Source organism: Doryrhamphus excisus, chromosome 21 (assembly GCF_030265055.1).
Source record: "Doryrhamphus excisus isolate RoL2022-K1 chromosome 21, RoL_Dexc_1.0, whole genome shotgun sequence".
NCBI classification, from domain to species: Eukaryota; Metazoa; Chordata; class Actinopteri; order Syngnathiformes; family Syngnathidae; genus Doryrhamphus; species Doryrhamphus excisus.
In genome coordinates, this window is record NC_080486.1 from 4416932 (window position 1) to 4439941 (window position 23010).

At 37.8% G+C, this 23010-nt stretch overlaps 1 protein-coding gene across 2 annotated transcripts in view; it reads left to right on the forward strand.

Moving 5' to 3' along the window:
* cntnap2a (contactin associated protein 2a) overlaps positions 1–23010 on the forward strand; it is a 341582-nt gene that overhangs the window by 252409 nt on the left and 66163 nt on the right. For both annotated transcript variants that reach the window (XM_058059946.1, XM_058059947.1), the window contains exons 16-17: positions 15229–15385; positions 19142–19269. In XM_058059946.1, coding sequence (XP_057915929.1) covers positions 15229–15385; positions 19142–19269 — 285 coding nt within the window. The remainder of the gene's footprint in view (positions 1–15228; positions 15386–19141; positions 19270–23010) is intronic.

Genomic DNA, 23010 nt, shown 5'->3' on the forward strand with positions numbered 1-23010 from the left:
CCATCACCTGAGTCAACCTTTACAGAAATCAATAACTCAAGCTAAGATGGAGACAGCAGGGCAATGAGGGAGAGAACAGAACGATGGGAATACCAACAGGGAAAAAGAGAGCGGAGTCGAAAGAGCAGACAAAGATGAAAACAGAATAGCGCATGTAAGAGAGGTGGAATGATGATCAGAATAAAGAAGGTTAGCAGGTCTTCGGACGCTCGGGGGGGAACCCACTGGGTTGGTGTGTGTCTTGTCCCTGCGAGGGACCTCTTCACCTGCGGATTGAGCCGCAAACAAAGAGCGGTGACGGGAGTGGAGCAGAGGAGGAGAATGGTAGCGAGTTCGATGAGAGGGGAGTGTCAAAGGTTATTTTTTTTGTTCTCCTGTGAAAGAACCACTGTGGACCTCTCCGATGTCTGCTCTTCCACTCAATACCTTTTTTAACCTCACTCGTCACCAGATTATAATCAATGCTTTCAGACCGGTCTCGCACAATTGCATGCGTGACATTTTCAAAGGTGGGAAAGTTTGATTTTTTTATTCACGGTGTATACCGACTACTATGCCTGTCCTGGTTTGTGGCTTATTTCAAGGTTTTCATTAAATAGAATGAATGGGCCTGCAACGCAACACACACTCATGGAGAAACCTATGGAAACCTTTAAATCACTCACCATCTTCTGAAGACAGAACTAAAACATGACATTTGACCAAAACAAACCCATCAATAAATATGAGGAATATTCTCCTGCAGGCCCATAAAATAACCGGCAGAACAACTGGTGTCACTGTCACTACGATTCATTCAAGTTGGGCACCTTTTGTGTGGCATTTCTTGCAGCAGAATAAGAAATAATATGTATGAAGAGTAATAGGATGGGCTGAGCTTTACATGCAGGCCCATAAAATAACTAGCAGAAGCACTGGTGTCACTGTCACTGGCCGAGTATACGACTCGCACAAGTTGGGCCAGTTTGTCCAGTATTACATGTGACAGAATAAGATTTAATCAGTGACTTGTGAGACCGATGCAGGCCCATAATAACTGGCAGAAGGAATGTTTTCTTTAAGTGTACTATTCATTCAAGTTGGGCGCAGTCTGTCCGGCATTTCTTGCGGCAGAATAAGAAATAATATATATGAAGAGTAATAGAATGGGCTGAACTTTACTTGCAGGCCCATAATAACAGGCAGGAGAAGTGCACAAGTCGTCCAAGTTGGACATGGTTTGTCCGGCATTTCTTGCGGCAGAATAAGAAATAATATGAATAAAGAGTAATAGAATGGGCTGAGCTTTACTTGCAGGCCCATAATAACTGACAGAAGGAATGTTTTCTTTAAGTGTACTATTAATTCAAGTTGGGCGCAGTCTGTCTGGCATTTCTTGCGGCAGAATAAGAAATAATATATATGAAGAGTAATAGGATGGGCGGAGCTTTACTTGCAAGCTCATAATAATTGGCAGGAGGAATGCTCTGAGTGTACATACAAGTCGTCCAAGTTGGACTTGTCCGGCACTACTTGGGAGAGAATATGATCCAATATAAAGTGTATGTCGAATAAGAGGATGGACAGCGCTTTACTTGCAGGCCCATAATAACTGGCAGGTTGAATGGACTCATTGAGTATATGAGTCATCCAAGTTGGGCACCGTTTGTCCGGCATTACTTGTCACAGAATATGACAGAATAAAACATGTATGCAGAACAAGAGGATGGACAGCACTTACTTGCAGGCCCATAATAACTGGTTGAATGGACTCATTGAGTATGAGTCATCCAAGTTAGGCACTGTTTGTCCGGCATTACTTGTCACAGAATATGACAGAATAAAACATGTATGCAGAATAATAGGATGGACAGCACTTACTTGCAGGCCCATAATAACTGGTTGAATGGACTCATTTAGTATGAGTCATCCAAGTTGGGCACCGTTTGTCCGGCATTACTTGCGACAGACTTGTATGCGGAATATGCAGGCCCATAATACCTGGCAGGCACAATGGCACCCATGCATGAGCAATCTCATGCTAACTTTTATGGATTATTTTGAGGTTTTTCTCTATTTTTGTTGTGCAGCTGAGTGTACAACACGTTCAGGTTGAGGTGCCAGTGCGTGCACTCCTGCATGACCAAGCACACCATAAGATTTTTGCACTTTTTCGACCAGTTCTGTCTGAGCGCTTGAGTAAGCTAACGTTATCGGAATAATTCTATACCACTGCAAAGCACAACAATAAAGAAAGAAGAAAACACACAAGCTTCACTTCACACAAGAAGAAGAAAGCCTTGTAATGACGAGCATAGCACCCACTTGTCAAGTGACTGCACATCCCCCTCATGTGAAATATAAAAGAAAATGTCCGTGTGACTTGTTGACAACTGACAGACACAACAAAGACGGTGTCGAAACTCATATAAAGGAAATGAATTTAAATAACATCTGTCTAAAGTTTGAGCTGCTCTATCTTATATAAGCATCAATTCTACAATATAGTACTCTATTAACTAAGGCTGGTGTGTGTCCCAAGATTTTTGTCCATATAAAGTACTTTTCCACACATAACTTCATAATCAATGTCCAAAAAACAGCCGTCTCTTTATTAATGCCTTGTGATGTCTGTGCTTTATAGAAGCCTTTCAAGGTTTGTGTTTACAGAGCGACAAATATCACAGCTTAGTGTTGCAGCTTTGATGAATTATTTTTATAATTTTCTTCTTGGAAAATATTAATGCCCAACTAGGGAGTGATGGGATGTTTGAGACTGTGATGTCGAAAGAGTGGACCTGTTTGCTTTTTTGCTATAGTGGAGCATGGAACCCAAATTGGAGGCTTATTAGACCAGGGGTGTCCAAAGTGCGGTGCAGGGGCCACTTTTTAGAGTGTTTTTTACTATTAGTGTTTTTCTATTATTATTATCTAAAAATATAACTTAACCAAAAAATATTTTTAATCAATGATGTTGTAAAATTGAACAAATTAGGTTGTGAAAAAGAAGAAAAAAATTGAAAAAAATTGCAATTTTACTAGAATAACATATTCTGAGTAAAAATAGTGTCATTTTAGTAGCATAGAGTTAAAATATTTAAGAATGTGTTTTTTATTTTTATTATCTAAAAATATAATTTCACCAAAAAAAAATATTTTTTTAATCAACAATGTTTTAAAAAAATAAATGAATTAAAAATTTAGGTTGTGTAAAAAGAGAAATAAATTGGAAAAAAGTTGCAATTTTACCAGAATGAACTTAAAAGAATCAAATATTATGAGCAAAAATAATGTTATTTTAGTAGCATACAGTTAAAATATTAAAGAAAAAAATATTTTTAACAAAAAGTCGTATTCTGAGAAACAAACCAAAAATAAAGTTGTAATTTTTGGAAAATTTGGTTGGGGGGGTGGGGGGGTAAAATACTGGAATAATAAGTTATGTGTAATAATAATAATAATAATAATAATAATAGTAAAAACATTGTCATTTCAGTAACATACAGTTAAAATATTTAAGAAAAAATATTTTAAAAAATCGTATTCTGAGAAACAAACCAAAAATAAAGTTGTAATGTTTGGAAAATTTGGTTGGGGGGGGGGTAAATTACTGGAATAATAAGTTATGTGTAATAATAATAATAATAATAATAATAAGAGTAAAAATAATGTCATTTTAATAGCATCTTAAAATATTTAAGAAAAAAAAAATTTAATTCGTATTTTTGGAAAATTTGGTTGAGGGGTAAAATACTGGAATGATTTTTGTATGAAAATGGTTAGAATCTTTGTGTAAAATACCACATTTCTAAAGCTTTACTTTCAGTCTCCGTAACAATATCCTGTATATATCATTTAAAAAAAACACTTTTCCGCTTTAACAGGAGTGTGAAGCAGCACATGTTCAATTATGTACAGTACATATTTTCACACAAGTCACACTATGTGGGTCACACTATGGAAAAAAAAGTGCAGTATCAGGAAATGAAGGACCGGTGTGTCGACAGTCGGAATCTTCACACCTCAACTGAACTTCCTCCCACATCGTGGCGATACGGAGAAGTTGTCCCTCTTCTCACAGCCAGTCTGTCACCTCTCTTATCTCCCTTGTCATGTCCTTATCCGGTGTGTCCGTCATTTTTCTTTTCTCCCGCTCTGACTTGTCATGTTTTTTTTTCTTTTCTTTTCTTACAGCTTTGATTTTTTTCCCCACCCATGTCAGCTTCCTACATATTCATAAGCGTTGTTGTGAGCGTTGTCATGTATGACAAGCCTGGGGGGGGGGGGGTCCACCGTTTCCACCTCCTCTTTTTGCTATTCATTAATCAAAAACTTACCACTTCCACACGGATAGGGAGGATAACTATTAACAGTTATTTAACCTTTAACATGAACATTAATGAAACATAATTTTTTTTGTGGGTACATGATACATGCAGGTACACGCGTCCCGCGGGCCAAATGTGGCCCGCAGGACACTAGTTTGTGGCCCCTGCGAAGAGGGTGTGGTATTGTGTCCTTAGTCCGGGCGACACACACCAATTTAGGGCCACAGATATTGATATTAATTCCGTTTCCACCTCCTCCTTTTTGCTATTCATTAATCAAAAACTTACCACTTCCACACAGATAGGGAGTATAACTATTAACAGTTATTTGACCTTTAACATGAACATTAATGAAACGTAATATTTTTTTCTGGGTACATGATACACGCAGGTACACGCGTCCCGCGGGCCAAATGTGGCCCGCAGGACCCTAGTTTGAGGCCCCCTGCCTTGATATGAAAGTTTAATGTTTGATATGTATGCTGTATGGTATCATGTACACGGAAAAAAATATTCCGTTTGATTAATGTTCATGTTAAAGGTTAAATAACTGTTAATAGTTATCCTCCCTATCCGTGTGGAAGTGGTAAGTTTTTGGCTATTTAAGTTTAAAGGAAATAACTTGAAGGCTACCGTTTAGGTTGCTAGCTCTCTCGTTTGCGAGTTAGCATGTGTCTCAAGACCCTGCAGTTGCGCAATATGTTGTAAATAAAAAGAGTATAAATGTTATTATAGTTGTGTTTTGTCATGTCTACAGGGCTCTAATAATGCTTTGTTCATTTTAATCTGAAAAAAAATAATTTATTCTAATATTAATTCTACCCCTTTTTTAATTATTTGCCGTTTTATTATTATTATATTTATTTATTACTGATTGATTGATTTTTTTTATTTTTGATCTTATTTTGTGTAGAAAAGTGGAATGTTTTATCAGAGCTTTTCTTGTAGAAAATCGGAACCAAAGCAAAGTTTATTCATTTTTCTGTTTTTTTTTTTTATAAATGTGGTTTTGTTTTGTTTTTTTTGGAAAACCTGATGCAACCCAGCCTCGCCCAGACCCTAGCTCCAGTGGCCCCCAGGTAAATTGAGTTTGAGACCCCTGATTTAATGGCTCAGTGATGACCCGCGACATGATGTGTGTGTGTGTGTGTGTGTGTGTGTGTGTAGACAGGCGCCTCGGTATGCATAGTGAATTTACTAGAGCATAAAGCTATGCCTAACAGCGGGCAAAGGAAACGCGGCTCATCCTGTGAACTGTCAGGGAGGTGCATCACGTTACGGGTGCTCTCAGGTAGAAAGTGTTGGAAAAACTCATTATTCTTCCCGAGGCCTGTCTGCTGCGTATGACGCGGACATCCTGACTTCCTGACTCAGTGAAAGCACCGGCAAGTAAATCTCACTCTTTGAATTCTTGATATTGTACTGACGACGATAGTCATATGATCGGTTAAAGGGGGGGATATATTGTGGTTTGGTTGAGTCGGAACACGATGATCCCAATGGTACACGTGGACCGGGAACGCTTGAGAGATGGGTCGGCCTGCAATGACAAAATAAATTAGCATAATTAGCATCATCATGTCCGCACAAACATATTTTTCAATGCATTATGTCTGCAAACGTAGCTTTTTGTTCTTAAAAACAAGTACAAGTGTTGTTGTTTTGTTTCCTGCATGTGTATGTGCCATATAACACACAGGCTTACGGTACAGGTGGGCTACCCGGCATACCTTGCGGGCACCGTGTGAATAGTTAAGAGTTTACACGTTTTTTTGTTGTTTCGTTGTAGTTCATTTACGCTATGTGTTATTTGGTTCGTACCAGGAGTAAGGTGGCACGATCCCTTGCCAGTTTGAGCTGCGTTGTCATGCTAATTGCTAGCTAGAAAAGCTGGAAAAGAGCACTTTCCATATGCAAACCAAAGTGGACTCAATACAGTAAAGTAAAACAGGGAATTCTCCCAATGCTAACACACGAGTCTATATTATGTCTTATTTATGTCTTATATGTTTTTTTCTGTTGTTTTATATATACGTATATAACAACAAACCTCAGTAAAAGACAGTAAAGTGAAAACAGGGAATTCTCCCAATGCTAACACGTGAGTCTATATTTTGTCTTATTTATGTCTTATGTTTTTTTTGTTGTTTTATATATACATATATAACAACAAACCTCATTCAAAGACAGTAAAGTAAAAACAGGGAATTCTCCCAATGCTAACACGTGAGTCTACATTATGTCTTATTTATGTCTTATATTTTTTTTCTGTTGTTTTATATATACGTATATAACAACAAACATCATTCAAAGACAGTAAAGTAAAAACAGGGAATTCTCCCAATGCTAACACACGAGTCTATATTATGTCTTATTTATGTCTTATATGTTTTTTGTTGTTGTTTTATATATAGTACGTATATAACAACAAACCTCATTCAAAGACAGTAAAGTAAAAACAGGGAACTCTCCCAATAATAACACATGAGTCTATATGATGTCTTATTTATGTCTTATATGTTTTTTCTATTGTTTTATATATACGTATATAACAACAAACCTCATTCAAAGACAGTAAAGTAAAAACATGGAATTCTCCCAATGCTAACATGTGAGTCTACATTATGTCTTATTTATGTCTTATATGTTTTTTCTGTTGTTTTATATATACGTATATAACAACAAACCTCATTCAAAGACAATAAAGTAAAAACATGGAATTCTCCCATTGCTAACATGTGAGTCTATATTATGTCTTATTTATGTCTTATATGTATTTTTCTGTTTCATCTATATAACAACAGACCTCATTCAAAGACAGTAAAGTAAAAATAGGGAATTCACCCAACGCTAACATGTGAGTCGACATTATGTCTTACTTATGTCTTATATGTTTTTTCTGTTGTTTTATATATTTTTAACAACAGACTTCATTCAAAAACAGTAAAGTAAAAACATGGAATTCTCCCATTGCTAACATGTGAGTCTACATTATGTCTTATTTATGTCTTATATGTTTTTTTCTGTTGTTTTATATATACGTATATAACAACAAACCTCATTCAAAGACAGTAAAGTAAAAACATGGAATTCTCCCAATGCTAACAAGTGAGTCTATATTATGTCTTATTTATGTCTTATATGTATTTTTCTGTTTTATCTATATAACAACAGACCTCATTCAAAGACAGTAAAGTAAAAATAGGGAATTCACCCAACGCTAACATGTGAGTCGACATTATGTCTTACTTATGTCTTATATGTTTTTTTCTGTTGTTTTGTATATTTTTAACAACAGACTTCATTCAAAGACAGTAAAGTAAAAACTGGGAATTCTCCCAATGCTAACACATGAGTCTATATTATGTCTTATTTATGTCTTATATGTTTTTTTTTCTGTTGTAATATCTATTTAACAACAGACCTCATTCAAAGACAGTAAAGTAAAAACATGGAATTCTCCCAATGCTAACACATGAGTCTACATTATTTCTCATTTATGTCTTATACGTTTTTTCTGTTGTTATATAGATGGTTTTAATGTGGGGTGTATGAGGTGTGTTAAGAAGTTTCGATGCCGACATGACTAAAATATCATTATGAACATGAAGGGAACCACACCAAAGTGTACACAAATAGAATATTGATATTTTTGCACACATTTTGGTTTATTTTGGGATTTTTATCTGGCCGTAATTTGTGACATCACACCTATTAGATGATAGTTGGCTCGTCAAAACCTGACGCGGAAAAAAACGAAGGCTTGGTTTAGTGATCAATGCTCCCTTTTCCTTTGTAGCACACCTTTCTCAGCCTCAATCGTCTGTCAACGTAATTAAGTGCAACAATCCGATGAGTTGCATCATCAGCGGAGATCTAAGCATGCCATAATTTAGCCTATGATTGCTCCACAGCGCCTCTAATGGTCAGCGTTTCATTATGTCTCCAGTCCCAGTCGTTTGATATTCACTGTAGCCCTTCTGCACATCAAACCATGTGGGATCGACGGGGGAGGGCGGCATGTGTTTCAAATGCAGCCTCAGATCTTGATCAGAGCGGGGGAGAGTTTGCCAAATTGGATTAAAGAGCAGATTAAATCAGGACTAATAAGAACACGGAAAGATTAGATGCCAGGCAGAGAGTCATAGAGAGGCAAGATAGACACTGTACAGATCAAAAAGAGAGAGAGAGGGTGAGGAGGTAGATATGAGAGATGAAGGAAGAGGAAATGCGTACCTAAGAGCAAGTGGAAAGATAATGGGAATAGAGATAAATCCATAAAGGGTCACGGAAACTGGAAAAAACGAGAAACCAAGAAAAATGTTGAGCCCGGATGAGTAATGAATAGGTGGTCCAAAGATTGACACAAAAGGACCTGTCGAGATAACAACAAAGACAAAGGAGATATTCACATAGCGGAGGATTCTTCCCAGAAATCCCAGACTAATATCGCTCCCCCATTCCCGTCAAACAGATGTGAAGATGATACCAAGCTAACAAAGAGCGTCCCGGTGCTTAGCGGCGAGACGCAGCTTTGCTCTCGACAAACGCAAACAAACGACAAAAGAGCTGGAACCAGTGGCGCCGTGACAAAGATGAATTGATCCACTACTTTCCTGACACGCCGGAGGGAAAATGGGAAAATTGTTGTTGTCTCACCCGGAGCCCTTGAGCACATGTTGATGTGTGAATGGTAATATGGAGGCTTCTCAAGGTCAAACCGCACCACGAAGATGCTGCATCTTCAAGTTCTATTGAAGGTGTGTTTCAATGCCTTGGGTGCGACTTTCTTTGTGGGTCGTTGACCCCCCCCCCCCCCCCCCCCACACACACACACATAGGTCAAATCGCTAGGAATTTGACTTTATATCCAAGCTGGGCATCATGGATACCAATATCGATCTGGCCGGTCAACAACGTTTTTTCTCTACTCAGCTTTTGTATTTCACAATGCGTTTATTTCTAGTTTTGAATGAAAAGCAGGTTTGTCCACCTCTGCTGGGTCCCTTGGTTGGAAGCTGGAATGTGGAATGGTGGAAGCTGGAATGTGGAATATTGGAAGCTGGAATATGGCAAGTTGGAATGTGGAAGATTGGAAGCTGGAATGTGGAAGGTTGGAGGCTGGAATGGGGAATGTTGGAAGCTGGAATGTGGAAGGTTGGAAGCTGGAATGTGGAAGGTTGGAAGATGGAAAAGTGGAAGGTTGGAAGCTGGAATGTGGAATGTTGGAAGCTGGAATGTGGAATGCTGGAAGCTGGAATATGGAAGGTTGGAAGCCAGAATGTGGAAGGTTGGAAACTGGAATGTTGGAATGTGGAAGGTTGGAAGCTGGAATATTGGAAGCTGGAATGTGGAATGTTGGAAGCTGGAATGTGGAAGGTTGGAAGCTGGAATGTTGGAAGCTTGGAAGCTGGAATGTTGGAAGCTGGAATGCTGGAAGCTGGAATATGGAAGGTTGGAAGCCAGAATGTGGAAGGTTGGAAGCTGGAATGTTGGAAGCTGGAATATGGAAGGTTGGAAGCCAGAATGTGGAAGGTTGGAAGCCAGAATGTGGAAGGTTGGAAGCTGGAATGTGGAATGTTGGAAGCTGGAATGTGGAATGTTGGAAGCTGGAATGTGGAATGTGGAATGTTGGAAGCTGGAATGTGGAAGGTTGGAAGCTGGAATGTGGAAGGTTGGAAGATGGAAAAGTGGAAGGTTGGAAGCTGGAATGTGGAATGTTGGAAGCTGGAATGTGGAATGCTGGAAGCTGGAATGTGGAAGGTTGGAAGCCAGAATGTGGAAGGTTGGAAGATGGAAAAGTGGAAGGTTGGAAACTGGAATGTTGGAATGTGGAAGGTTGGAAGCTGGAATATGGAAGGTTAGAAGCCAGAATGTGGAAGGTTGGAAGATGGAATGTGGAAGGTTGGAAGCTGGAATGTGGAAGGTTGGAAGCTGGAATGTGGAATGTTGGAAGCTGGAATGTGGAATGCTGGAAGCTGGAATATGGAAGGTTGGAAGCCAGAATGTGGAAGGTTTGAAGCTGGAAAAGTGGAAGGTTGGAAGATGGAATGTGGAAGGTTGGAAGATGGAATGTGGAAGGTTGGAAGCTGGAATGTGGAAGGTTGGAAGCTGGAATGTGGAAGGTTGGAAGCTGGAATGTGGAAGGTTGGAAGCTGGAATGTGGAATGTTGGAAGCTGGAATGTGGAATGCTGGAAGCTGGAATATGGAAGGTTGGAAGCCAGAATGTGGAAGGTTTGAAGCTGGAATGTGGAATGCTGGAAGCTGGAAAAGTGGAAGGTTGGAAGCTAGAATGCGGAAGGTTGGAAGCTGAAATGTGGAAGATTGGAAGCTGGGATGTGGAAGGTTGGAAGCTGGACTGTGGAAGGTTGGAAGCTGGAATGTTATAAGCTGGAATGCGGAAGGTTGGAAGCTGGAATGTGGAAGGTTCGAAGCTCGAATGTGGAATGTTGGAAGCTGGAATGTAGAATGTTTGAATGTGGAATGTTGGAACTTGGAATGTGGAAGGTTGGAAGATGGAATGTGGAATGTTGGAAGCTGGAATTTGGAATGTTGGAAGCCCGAATATGGAATGTTGTAAACTGTGTTTTGGTCATCACATGACACAGGATGGTCGTTTGGGCTGGTCCTAGCCACCCTGCCAAGGAATCTTCAATGAAACAATTTTAATGAGTCCTCATGGGGGAGGCTGCAGCTGACACAAATATTTGTGGCTTTTATTTATTTATTTTTGATAGTTGAACTAATACACAGCAGAGCTTTTATCGAGAAGTACTTCTAATTAAAGCTATTTTGTCACCAGTGGTCGTTGTTGTTGTGTAAGAGCAAAAACAAGCTGCGGGTGGGCGTCGAACTTGCGCTATGTTGGATTTGTACAATAAGCGCTGTGTTTTTGTCTCGGCCCTTTTGTTGATATCTTTAATATGTTGACAAGGTCAAAGCTGCCAATCAGCATTGTCGGCATTGAACAGTCAAATGAGGGTGGACTAAAGCAGCCTTGACTCAACCGCCTACGTGCTTTCATTATGTGAAGCGGTTAGTCTTTAATTAAAAGGAACGCTTTCTCAGGCGGAGATGGAAGCTTCAACTTTTGTCTTTTGTCTTTTCTTCTGCGTCTTTTGCTTGGTTGTGTAAAGAGATTGATGCAGGCGTCCTAATACACTCATGTTGTGTACTTGAAGTACCCGTGAGAACACAAAGGCAGCACATCTTCAATGATGGATGTGTACCACGTAATAGCGCCATAATAATGTGTTTATTCAACATATCAACAGGTTGTGTTACGTGTTAAATTGATGTATGGAATTATTGACCACTTGGGTGTTCAACCAGTCATCAGACGGACTCATCAACATGCATAAACATGGAGAAGTCTTAATTGGTGGCGGGAAATTGATCTGTCATGATTAATCAGTGGCGGGCCAAGACAAATAAATGAATGTATGGAAAACTGAGATGTTTCCTCTGGGGATATTTAGCAGTTTGTTGGCCAAGGGGGGGCAAGAAACGATGGATACAAGTGGAGCAGATGATAAACTTAATTTGGGCGGTTTAATCAAATTTATTCATTTTAGCGATCTTTTTCACTGCAAATAATGATGCAAAATGTGTGTAGAACATCAAGCGAGCAGGAACATTTGGATGGCTTACTTGTGTTTATTTACCATTCCCTGGTGGTGGTATTGTATACATCTATCGATGTACCTTTTTTAGACTTTTTTCCTTGTTTTTTTCTTGTTTTTCAATTTAATTTAATGTGTTATTATTTTTAATTGTTAAATTTATCTTATATTTATTTTAAATTTATTTTTTAAATATTAACATTTAAAAATACAGATTTTTATTAAATTATTAAATATAATATAAAATAGTATAAATATTATTTATAATATTAAAAATATGTTATAAATAATATAATATAAAAAAACTAGTTATTAAATGAATAAATTTTAATAATTGAAACATTGAAATGATGTGTCTTTTTTTTCTATTTAATTTAATGTATTCTTTATTTTTTATTGTTAAATTTGTCTTATATTCATTTTAATATATATTTTTTTAAATATTGAAATTTAAAAATACATATTTTTATTAAAGTATTAAATATAATATGAAATATTATAAATATTATTTTATGATATTCAAAATATTATTCACTCATTCATTCATTCATTCATTCATTTTCTACCGCTTTTCCTCACGAGGGGTGCTGGAGCCTATCCCAGCTGTCTTTGGGCAAGAGGCGGGGTTCAAAATATTATATTATAAATAATATAATATTTTTAAAAAATATTAAATAAATACATTTTTATAATTTAAGCAAAATACAATACACATTTTTTTCAAATAAATATAGATTTAATTTATATTTTCTACTTTATTTACTCCCCTTTTTTTATTGCTTTCTGACATTTTTTACAATAATGTGTAAACATAAAGCTAGAAGACTTTTTTTGTTTTTTTCCTGATTTTTTCTTGTTTTTCAATTTAATTTAATGTATTTCTCATTTGTAATTGTTACATTTATCTTATAAAAAATATTAAAATAAAAAATATTTTTTTATTAAATTATTAAAAATAAATTATATATTTTATAATATAAAAACAATCATATTTTATAATATAAAAAATATTTACGAAATAAATACATTTTAATAATTGAAGCAAAATACAATGTATTTTTTTCAATCAAATAAATATAGATTTTATTTATATTTTCTACTTTATTTACTCCCCTTTTTTTCCATTGCTTTCCGACATTTTTCCACAATGATGTGTTGCGTCAACACACATGCAGCGTCTACCCTTGGGAAATATCGACAGCGTTTCCCGGGCAACTCAAACAACATCATACACACCTGCGTTGTTTTCCTGCACACATCCCACCGCTACGCTTCTCAGTCGAGTAATGCCACTGACCCCCGCTCTTCATGGCTCTCGGTTTGAGTCCTCTGTCAGGATGATTCCACTCCTCCACCTCCTCCGTCCTCGTGCACCTCTTTTTTTTTCCAGCTGTTCTGTCATCCGCACCCCCTTTTTTCACCCCCCCGCCTTTCTACTCAAGTCAGTTTATTTTGGCAGCACTTAAACTGCATCTCACATGAGACATTGTGATGCCTCGCTGTTACAGATTCCAGAAGTATTCCCAATTTAAACTGAACGGAATCAGCATGCCGAGTGGTTACCAACACCGGCAATACTCGGAACACCTATGGAGACAATTTCATTGTCTGTGATGGAATCTGTGAAAGAGCTATTGACCGAGGTAGTTGACTTTTCTGCAATAAAGGCGACGCTATAACACGGTTTTATTCGCTTTCACGTTTATTGCTATAAAAAAAAACAATATTTCTTCATCTACTTACAGTAAATATATAACACTTATGGATACAATCATTGTAAATATTGCAGTTTCTGATGGAATTCACTATAGTGGTATTGACAATATAGTTAGCTTTTGCTGGAATAAGGAAGTAAATGTAATATTGTTTTATTGCCTTTTACTTATATGAATATATATTGTATTGGCTGTGTCATTCCGACTGGGTTCCATTTCCGTTTCCGAGGTCTTGTCGAAAATAAGCTTTAACCTTCATCTGCTTGTCATACTCTAATTTTAGTTTAAAATGCTCAGAATATATATATATATATATATATATATATATATATATATATATATATATATATATATATATATATATATATATATATATATATATATATATATATATATATATATATATATATATATATATATATATATATATATATATATATATATATATATATATATATATATGTTGGAAGCTGGAATGCGGAAGGTTGGAATGCGGAAGGTTGGAAGCTGAAATGTCAAATGTTGAAAGCTGAATGTGGAATGTTGGAAGCTGGAATGTGGAAGGTTGGAAGCTGGAATGTTGGAATGTTGAAAATTGGAATGTGGAAGGTTGGAAGCTGGAAGCTGGAAGCTGGAAGCTGGAATGTGGAATGTTGGAAGCTGGAATGTGGAAGGTTGGAAGCTGGAATGTTGGAATGTTGAAAATTGGAATGTGGAAGGTTGGAAGATGGAATGTGGAATGTTGGAAGCTGGAATGTGGAAGGTTGGAAGCTGGAATGTGGAAGGTTGGAAGCTGGAATGTCAAATGTTGGAAGCTGAATGTGGAATGTTGGAAGCTGGAATGTGGAATGTTGGAAGCTGGAATGTGGAAGTTTGGAAGCTAGAATGTCGAATGTTGGAAGCTGGAATGTTGAAAATTGGAATGTGGAAGGTTGGAAGCTGGAAGCTGGAATGTGGAATGTTGGAAGCTGGAATGTGGAATGTTGGAAGCTGGAATGTTGGAAGTTGGAATGTGGAAGGTTGGAAGTTGGAATGTGGAAGGTTAGAAGCTGGAATGTCAAATGTTGGAAGCTGAATGTGGAATGTTGGAAGCTGGAATGTGGAATCTATATATTATATGTAATATAATATATATATTTATAAAGTTCATATTACTTGTGAAGTATACTTGGTTTGCAGCACTTTCAGACCAGTCATTGATCATGTTTATTAGTTATTTATAGGATCTGTTGCCGCGGTAACGTCATTACTCAAACTTGATAGCATTTCCGCACAAATATTATAAAGCTTAAAAACTAAATATCAGAGTTTGAACACCGTTTTTTTTTAAATACAGATGATTAATCACAGATGTGATATATGGCTCAATGTAAAATATATGGAATTAATATATTGTGGTTGTACGTCAAAATGCATCACTTGAACGCCTCGCAAGATTTATTCATTCGGAATCAATGAGCTTGTAATAAGCAGTTTAGCCCTTATTAAATGTTGCGCTTTCTAGCCAATGGATTTTTTTTCACTCATTAGTGTTCAGTGAATGCACCGTTTTGAAAACATCATGTGATGTTTTGTCTCCGCAGATGGGACCCCCTACACGTGGTGGGTGGGCCGGGGCAGCGAGAAGCACTTCTACTGGGGAGGGTCGGGTCCCGGCATCCAAAAATGTGCCTGCGGCATCGACAGGAACTGCTCCGACTCCAAGTATGACTGCAACTGTGACGCCGACCACACGCAATGGTAAGTTAGATTAATTAATCGATTAATTGTTGATTAATTAAGGTTGGAAGCTGGAATGTGGGATGTTGGAAGCTGGATTGTGGAATGTTGGAAGTTGGAATGTGGACGGTTGGAAGCTGGAATCTGGAATGTTGGAAGTTGGAATGTGGACAGTTGGAAGCTGGAATGTGGAATGTTGGAAGTTGGAATGTAAAAGGTTGGAAGCTGGAATGTGGAAGGATGGAAGCTAGAATGTGGAAGGTTGGAAGCTGGAATGTGGAATGTTGGAAGCTGGAATGTGGAAGGTTGGAGCTGGAATGGTGAATGTTGGAAGTTGGAATGTGGAAGGTTGGAAGCTGGAATGTGGAATGTTGGAAGCTGGAACATGGAAGGTTGGAAGCTGGAATGTGGAATGTTGGCAGCTGGAATGTGGAAGGTTGGAAGCTGGAATGGTGAATGTTGGAAGTTGGAATGTGGAAGTTTGGAAGCTGGAATGTGGAAGGTTGGAAGCTGGAATGTGGAAGGTTGGAAGCTGGAAGGTTGGAAGCTGGAATGTGGAATGTTGGAAGCTGGAATGTAGAAGGTTGGAAGCTGGATTGTGGAATGTTGGAAGTTGGAATGTGAAAGGTTGGAAGCTGGAATGTGGATGGTTGGAAGCTAGAATGTGGAAGGTTGGAAGCTGGAATGTTGGAAGCTGGAAAGTGGAATGTTGGAAGCTGGAATGTGGAAGGCTGGAAGCTGGAATGTGGAATGTTGGAAGCTGGAATGTGGAAGGTTGGAAGCTGGAATGTCGAATGCTGGAAGCTGAATGTCGAATGTTCGAAGCTGGAATGTGAAAGGTTGGAAGCTGGAATGTGGAATGTTGGGAGCTGGAATGTTGGAATGCTGACAATGCTTTCTGTCATCATTATATGGCCTTTGGTGGAAAAGGTTTGGACATAACATCTAGATTAATCAAACTAAAAACAAACTGGTAATTAATCCATGCATACTGAAGTGTCAAGAGCGTGACGGGATACCAGGAGACAGGGAAGTACACCGGATGAGGCGGAAAGAGGCATTGTATCGCAAAAGTGGTCATACACATCCTGCTGCTGGGTTTTTTCCCTTTTGCAGCAGTTTTGGTCTGTCCTGTCCTGTCTCCTGGTATCTCTTCCACGCTCTTCATGATGATTAAATATATTTTTTGAAATGCTGATGCAACAAAGACAATAGTAGTACATCAAGTTTTGGGCGGGGGTCATTTTTTATTCCACACTTGCTGATAAAACAGCAAACAAAAGTGAAACTTCAGCATCTCTATCATAAACCTCGCGTTTAATTCCGTTTTATTTTCATTTTCCCGCACGTCTGCTTCTGTGGGCTTCACAGAGAGATCAGCCTGAGCTGATCTCAGTTGCCCCTTTCACACATCAAGGCACCGGGCCTTCCCAAAGGGAGCAACTCAACTGTCAGGTCGTCTCGCTCAAGGACACTTTGACACATTGACAGCAGGGATCAAAACCTCTAAAACCCAAAGTTCCAGAGACAACCCGTCCTGCACTATCTCAGCCCCGGCAGTTTAATGTAACAGTCTGATTCCGTGTCCTAAAAAAAATAATCAGCACGTAACGCACACGTAGGGAAGTACTACTGCTCGTGGATGATAATAAACAATAATAATAATAAACTATGTTAACTATAGACACGTACTTTGAGCAACAATTCACAAAACGGTGCCGCAAGGCATGCTGGGAGCCGGCATCACTCTTACTAAAGCTACATGTTTAGACTTAACAATTGTTCTTTCTGTAGAGCAGTACTACTAGTGGATGATGATAAACAACTATGTTAACAGTAGACATGTAGTTTGAGCAACAGTGCCGCAAGGCATGCTGGGAGCTGTCCTACTATACCTACCAAAGGTATAAGTTTAGACCTAACAATAGTATTCTGTCCAGCGAGCAGTACCACTAGTGGATGTTGATAAACAATATTAACTATAGACACATACTTTGAGCACTAATTCACAAAACGGTGCCGCAAGGCATGCTGGGAGCCAAAATCACTCCTACTAAAGTTACATGTTTAGACTTAACAATAGTGTTCTTTCTGTAGAGCAGTACCACTAGTGCATGATAAACAACTATGTTAACTGTAGACATGTAGTTTGAGCAACGGTGCCGCAAGGTATGCTGGGAGCCGGCATCACTCCCACTGAATCTATATGTTTAGACTTAACAATAGTGTTCTTCCTGTAGAGCAGTACTACGAGTGGATGATAAACAACTATTTTAACTGTAGACATGTAATTTGAGCAACGGTGCCGCAAGGCATGCTGGGAGCCGTCATCACTCCTTTTGAATCTATATGTTTAGACTTAACGATAGTGTTCTGTCTGTAGAGCAGTACTACTAGTGGATGATAAAGAACTATTTTAACTGTAGACATGTAATTTGAGCAACAGTGCCGCAAGGCATGCTGGGAGCCGTCATCACTCCTACTAAAGCTATATATTTAGACTTAACAATAGTATTCGGTCTAGAGAGCAGTAGTACTAGTGGATGATGATAAACTATATTAGCTATAGACACATACTTTGAGCAACAATTCACAAAACGGTGCCGCAAGGCATGCTGGGAGCCGGCGTCACTCCCACCAAATCTATATGTTTAGACTTAACGATAGTGTTCTGTCTGGAAAGCAGTACTACTAGTGGATGATGATAAATAATATTAACTATAGACACATACTTTGAGCAACAATTCACAAAACGGTGCCGCAAGGCATGCTGGGAGCCAATATCACTCCTACTAAAGTTACATGTTTGGATTTAACAATAGTGTAATGTCTGGAGAGCAGTACGACTAGTGGATGATGCTAAACTATATAAGCTATAGACACATACTTTGAGCAACAGTTCACAAAACGGTGCCGCAAGGCATGCTGGGAGCCAACATCACACCTGCTAAAGTTATTTGTTTGGATTTAACAATGATGAGCATAAACTATGTTAACTATGTTAACTGTAGACGTACTTTGAACATCGCACAAAATGGTGCCGCAAGGCATGCTGGGAGCCGGCATGACTCCCACTGAAGCTACATTTGCCTACTTTTTGAAGAAGCCCATTTAAGACTAAAAAGTAAAGGTCAGCGGGCCTATTAAGCGGACTCTGTTATTGAATATTAGCGCTTTCACCTTCGCTAAAAGCGAGTATCTCATGCTAATCTCATCACGCTCCTTTTATGTATCGTGACCAGTCACTACAGCCGACATTTTTTCCCCCCGTCCACCAGTTTGTGTCCCAAAAAATGTTTTGAGGCAGCTGCTGAATGTTGCGGGTAAGATAAACATCGCAATTGGTTATGGCTGTTTGTCTTCCGCTAATTGGCTTGTGTGAGAACGAGTGATTTCATTTGCTTTCATGTCTCGTTCCTCATCTCCAAAAAAAAAAAACGATGGGACTACAAATAAGTCTTATTGATGTCTTTGTGTTTGACTGATTGGGTTTTTAAAAATATGACCCCGTAGTTCTATTTTCAGTTTCCGCCCTTATTTTTGGCTGCATTACACTCTTTGTGTCCTTTTTTTTTAATTGCCTCTAAAAGAAATATTCAATAATGTCAGTTGAAAAGGTAATATGAACAATCTAATAATGCCAGTAATAAATCGACTCATTTGTCTGTTTTAAATTTTTAATATCATGCAATTTTTCTTCTTAACCTTCACAGATTGAAGGGCTCTTATAGTTCCGAGTTTGCTAAGATTAATCGGATCTGCATTTTTGTCCTCCAGGAGAGAAGATTCCGGTCTCTTGACATATAAGGAACACCTGCCAGTCAGCCAGGTTGCCGTGGGTGATACCAACCGAGTTGGCTCCGAGGCCAAGCTAACAGTTGGACCACTGCGATGCCAGGGAGATGGTGAGTGTGTCATGGATATAGATATATAAAAATATATATACGATCCGCTTGTTCCATTTTGGACATGGATGGGGCGGCTTATGTAATCGCTTGGTGCAGGCCAGGCCTTGGAAAAACTGCATCCCATGATTTATTCCTGAATTTAATAATGGATGAAATAATTGCTCTGTATGAATAGATAATATGACTATAATTTCTCAATCTTATAGCATGATAATGTTTTACTAGGGACCAAATATATAATATATATATTATTAATACTCTATATATTTTTTGTAGCATCATATATTCAATTTCTAATTTAATTAATTTCAATTTAATTTATTTAATTAATTTTTTTACATTTAAATCAATCAAAAAAAATAAAAAAATAAATATATATACTACATTTATTTAATAAAAATGTATTCAACAAATAAACATGAATTTATTTAAAAAATATATTAATCCTATTCAATTTAATGTTTCTTTTCCAAATCTTAAAATAAAGAATAATGATTACAATTGTAAAATAAATACTAAATGCAATTTAAATCATTCACCTACAAAAAATAAAATAATTAATATTAAAATATAAAATAATTGTTATAATATAATAATAAAATAAATAGTAAATACGGTTTAAATAATACATTCACATCAAATAAAATAATTAATATAAAATATATATAAATAATCATTATAATATAATTATAAAATAAATAGTAAATACAGTTTAAATAATACATTTGCATAAAATAAAATAATTAATATTAAAATATATAATAATCATTGTAATATAATTATAAAATAAATAGTAAATACAGTTTAAATAATACATTCACATAAAATAAAATAATTAATATTAAAATATATAAATAATCATTATAATATAATTATAAAATAAATAGTACATACAGTTTAAATAATACATTTAGCTAAAATAAAATAATAATTATAATATAATAATACAATAAATCCTAAATACAATTTAAATAGTAAAATAAATATTTAAAAATAATAACAATATTTCCCAATTACTCAATTGGCCTATGTTGGTTGCTTAATCATTGGCAAGTACAGAAAAATAATAAAAATAATAACCTTTATTGTTGTTTTAATTTTATTTTTTATTTTTTTCATGAAAAAAATTCCCGAGCACACATGCTTGAGGTAAATAACATAACATATGTCAACATATGTCCAAGTGAAGATAAAAAAAAAATAGAAGTGTGGATTTCAGCAGACTGCTGAGCGCTGAGGAGGTCGGTGGACTTACAGGAACGGGTCTTTCAAAGCAAGTTAAAAGGTCAGCATCATGTCTCAAAGCCGGAGCACACTGTGCTTTAGAATTAGCAGTCGATATTAAAAGGAACTTCCATCTTTCCAGGAGGCCGGAGCCGCAAGATGAAAAAATGAAGACATAGGGTATGAGAGGCGTATATTCCGTGTATGGGGTTGAGTTACTGCAGTAGCAACGGTCTAATTAGGAGAAAATGTGTGCATTAATGACCTCGGCTGCAGAGAAGAAGCATCATTTCCCAAATTCTCAGCTGGTTGCGAAGGCATGGCTGTGTAACCTTTTTGTGAAGGGTTCAACAAAGGTTGCATGAAAAGAACACCCCCGGTCTTCGTTATGGCGCTAATTAAAAACGTTCCCGTTGACAGCGTGCGGACACTTGGAACGGTTCGGGTCAGCGAGTGGCTTGCTTTGTCTTTTGGTGTTAAATTGTTGAAATTTCCCCGGGACAAAAAGCCAACGGCAGCCATGACTTCTTTGGAAAAAAGATGTTGTATTTGAAGGATTACATCTTTTGAATAAAAACGAACTTTTTTTTAATCTATTTCTATTGTAATATCAACCAGGACCGTTATAGGTAGCAGCCATTGCCTCAGACTAATTCAATACACCAATATACCAATATTGTCCAAGAAATATCAATAATAATAAAATAATATCAAAATAATATCAACCAATTATTTCACTATATTTCCTCTGGACATGTCCGAACCATCTCAGTCTGGCGTCTCTGACTTTATCTCCAAGGCCGCTAACATGTAAAAAGCCCCTCTGATGTACTTGTTCCTGATCCTATCTATCATGGTCACTCCCAATGTGAACCTCAGCATCCGCATCTTTGCTTCCTCCAGTTCTGCTTCCTGTCTTTTTTTTCAGTGGCAGTGGGTTTTGGAATATTATGACTTTATTTCGGCGGCACGGCGGTCTGGTGGTTAGTGCGCAGACCTCACAGCTAGGAGACCAGGGTTCGGTCCCCGCCCTCGGCCATCTCTGTGTGGAGTTTGCATGTTCTCCCCGTGCATGCGTGGGTTTTCTCCGGGTACTCCGGTTTCCTCCCACATTCCAAAAACATGCTAGGTTAATTGGCCACTCCAAATTGTCCATAGGTATGAATGTGAGTGTGAATGGTTGTTTGTCTATACGTGCCCTGTGATTGGCTGGCGACCAGTCCAGGGTGTACCCCGCCTCTCGCCCGAAGACAGCTGGGATAGGCTCCAGCACCCCCCGCGACCCTCGTGAGGAAAAAAGCGGTAGAAAATGAATGACTTTATTTCCATTCTTCTAATAATTTTATGACTTTATTCTCATAATTTAACAAGCTTTAAGCCAAAAATTATTATTTTTTGTTGGTTTCTCATATTTCACATTTAAATTCTATGTCATGAAAATATGTTGCCTCATAACCTTACCAGTTTGTTGCATAATTACAAATTAATTAATTTGCAAAATTACAGTGTTTTTTTCCATTTATACTGTTTTTCTTTCATTTCCAATTATTTAATTTTTTGTAATTTTTTGTCTGATAATTATGACTTTATTCCCATAATATTTTAATATTTTAAAAAATGTATTAATTTAAAAAATGTACATTTTTTTTCAGCATCCGCATCTCTGCTACCTCCAATTCTACTTCTCCAGTTCTGCGTAGTATTAAGGGTTGCACGGCGGTCGAGTGGATAGCACGCAGGCCTCACAGCTAGGAGACCCGAGTTCAATTCCACCCTCGGCCATTTCTGTGTGGAGTTTGCATGTTCTCCCCTCATGTTCTTTTCGGGAATTTGATTTCCTCCCACATTCCAAAAACATGCTAGGTTAATTAGCAACTCCAAATTGTCCATAGGTATGAATGTGAGTGTGAATGGTTGTTTGTCTATATGTGCCCTGTGATTGGCTGGCCACCAGTCCAGGGTGTACCCCGCCTCTCGCCCGAAGACAGCTGGGATAGGCTCCAGCACCCCCTGCGACCCTCGTGAGGATAAGCGGTAAAAATGAATTAATTAACGGTACCTTTTGGGTGTTAAGTTGCTGTGTGATGATGTTAATGTTGTTTGTAAGATGGCACCATGAGTCAGACTGTTGAAAATGATTGAATGGATGATTATTATGTTATTAAATTAGAGGCAACAAAGGTGACTCAGTTATGTACTAAGAGACCCGAGTTTGATTCCACTCTCGGCCATTTCTGTGCAGAGTTTGCATGTTCTCTTCGGGAATCCGGTTTCCTCCCACATTCCAAAAACATGCTAGGTTAATTAGCGACTCCAAATTGTCCATAGGTATGAATGCGAGTGTGAATGGTTGTTTGTCTATATGTGCCCTGTGATTGGCTGGCGACCAGTCCAGGGCCTACCCCGCCTCTCGCCCGAAGACAGCTGGGATAGGCTCCAGCACCCCCTGCGACCCTCGTGAGGATAAGCGGTAGAAAATGAATGAATGAACGGTACCTTTTGGGTGTTAAGTTG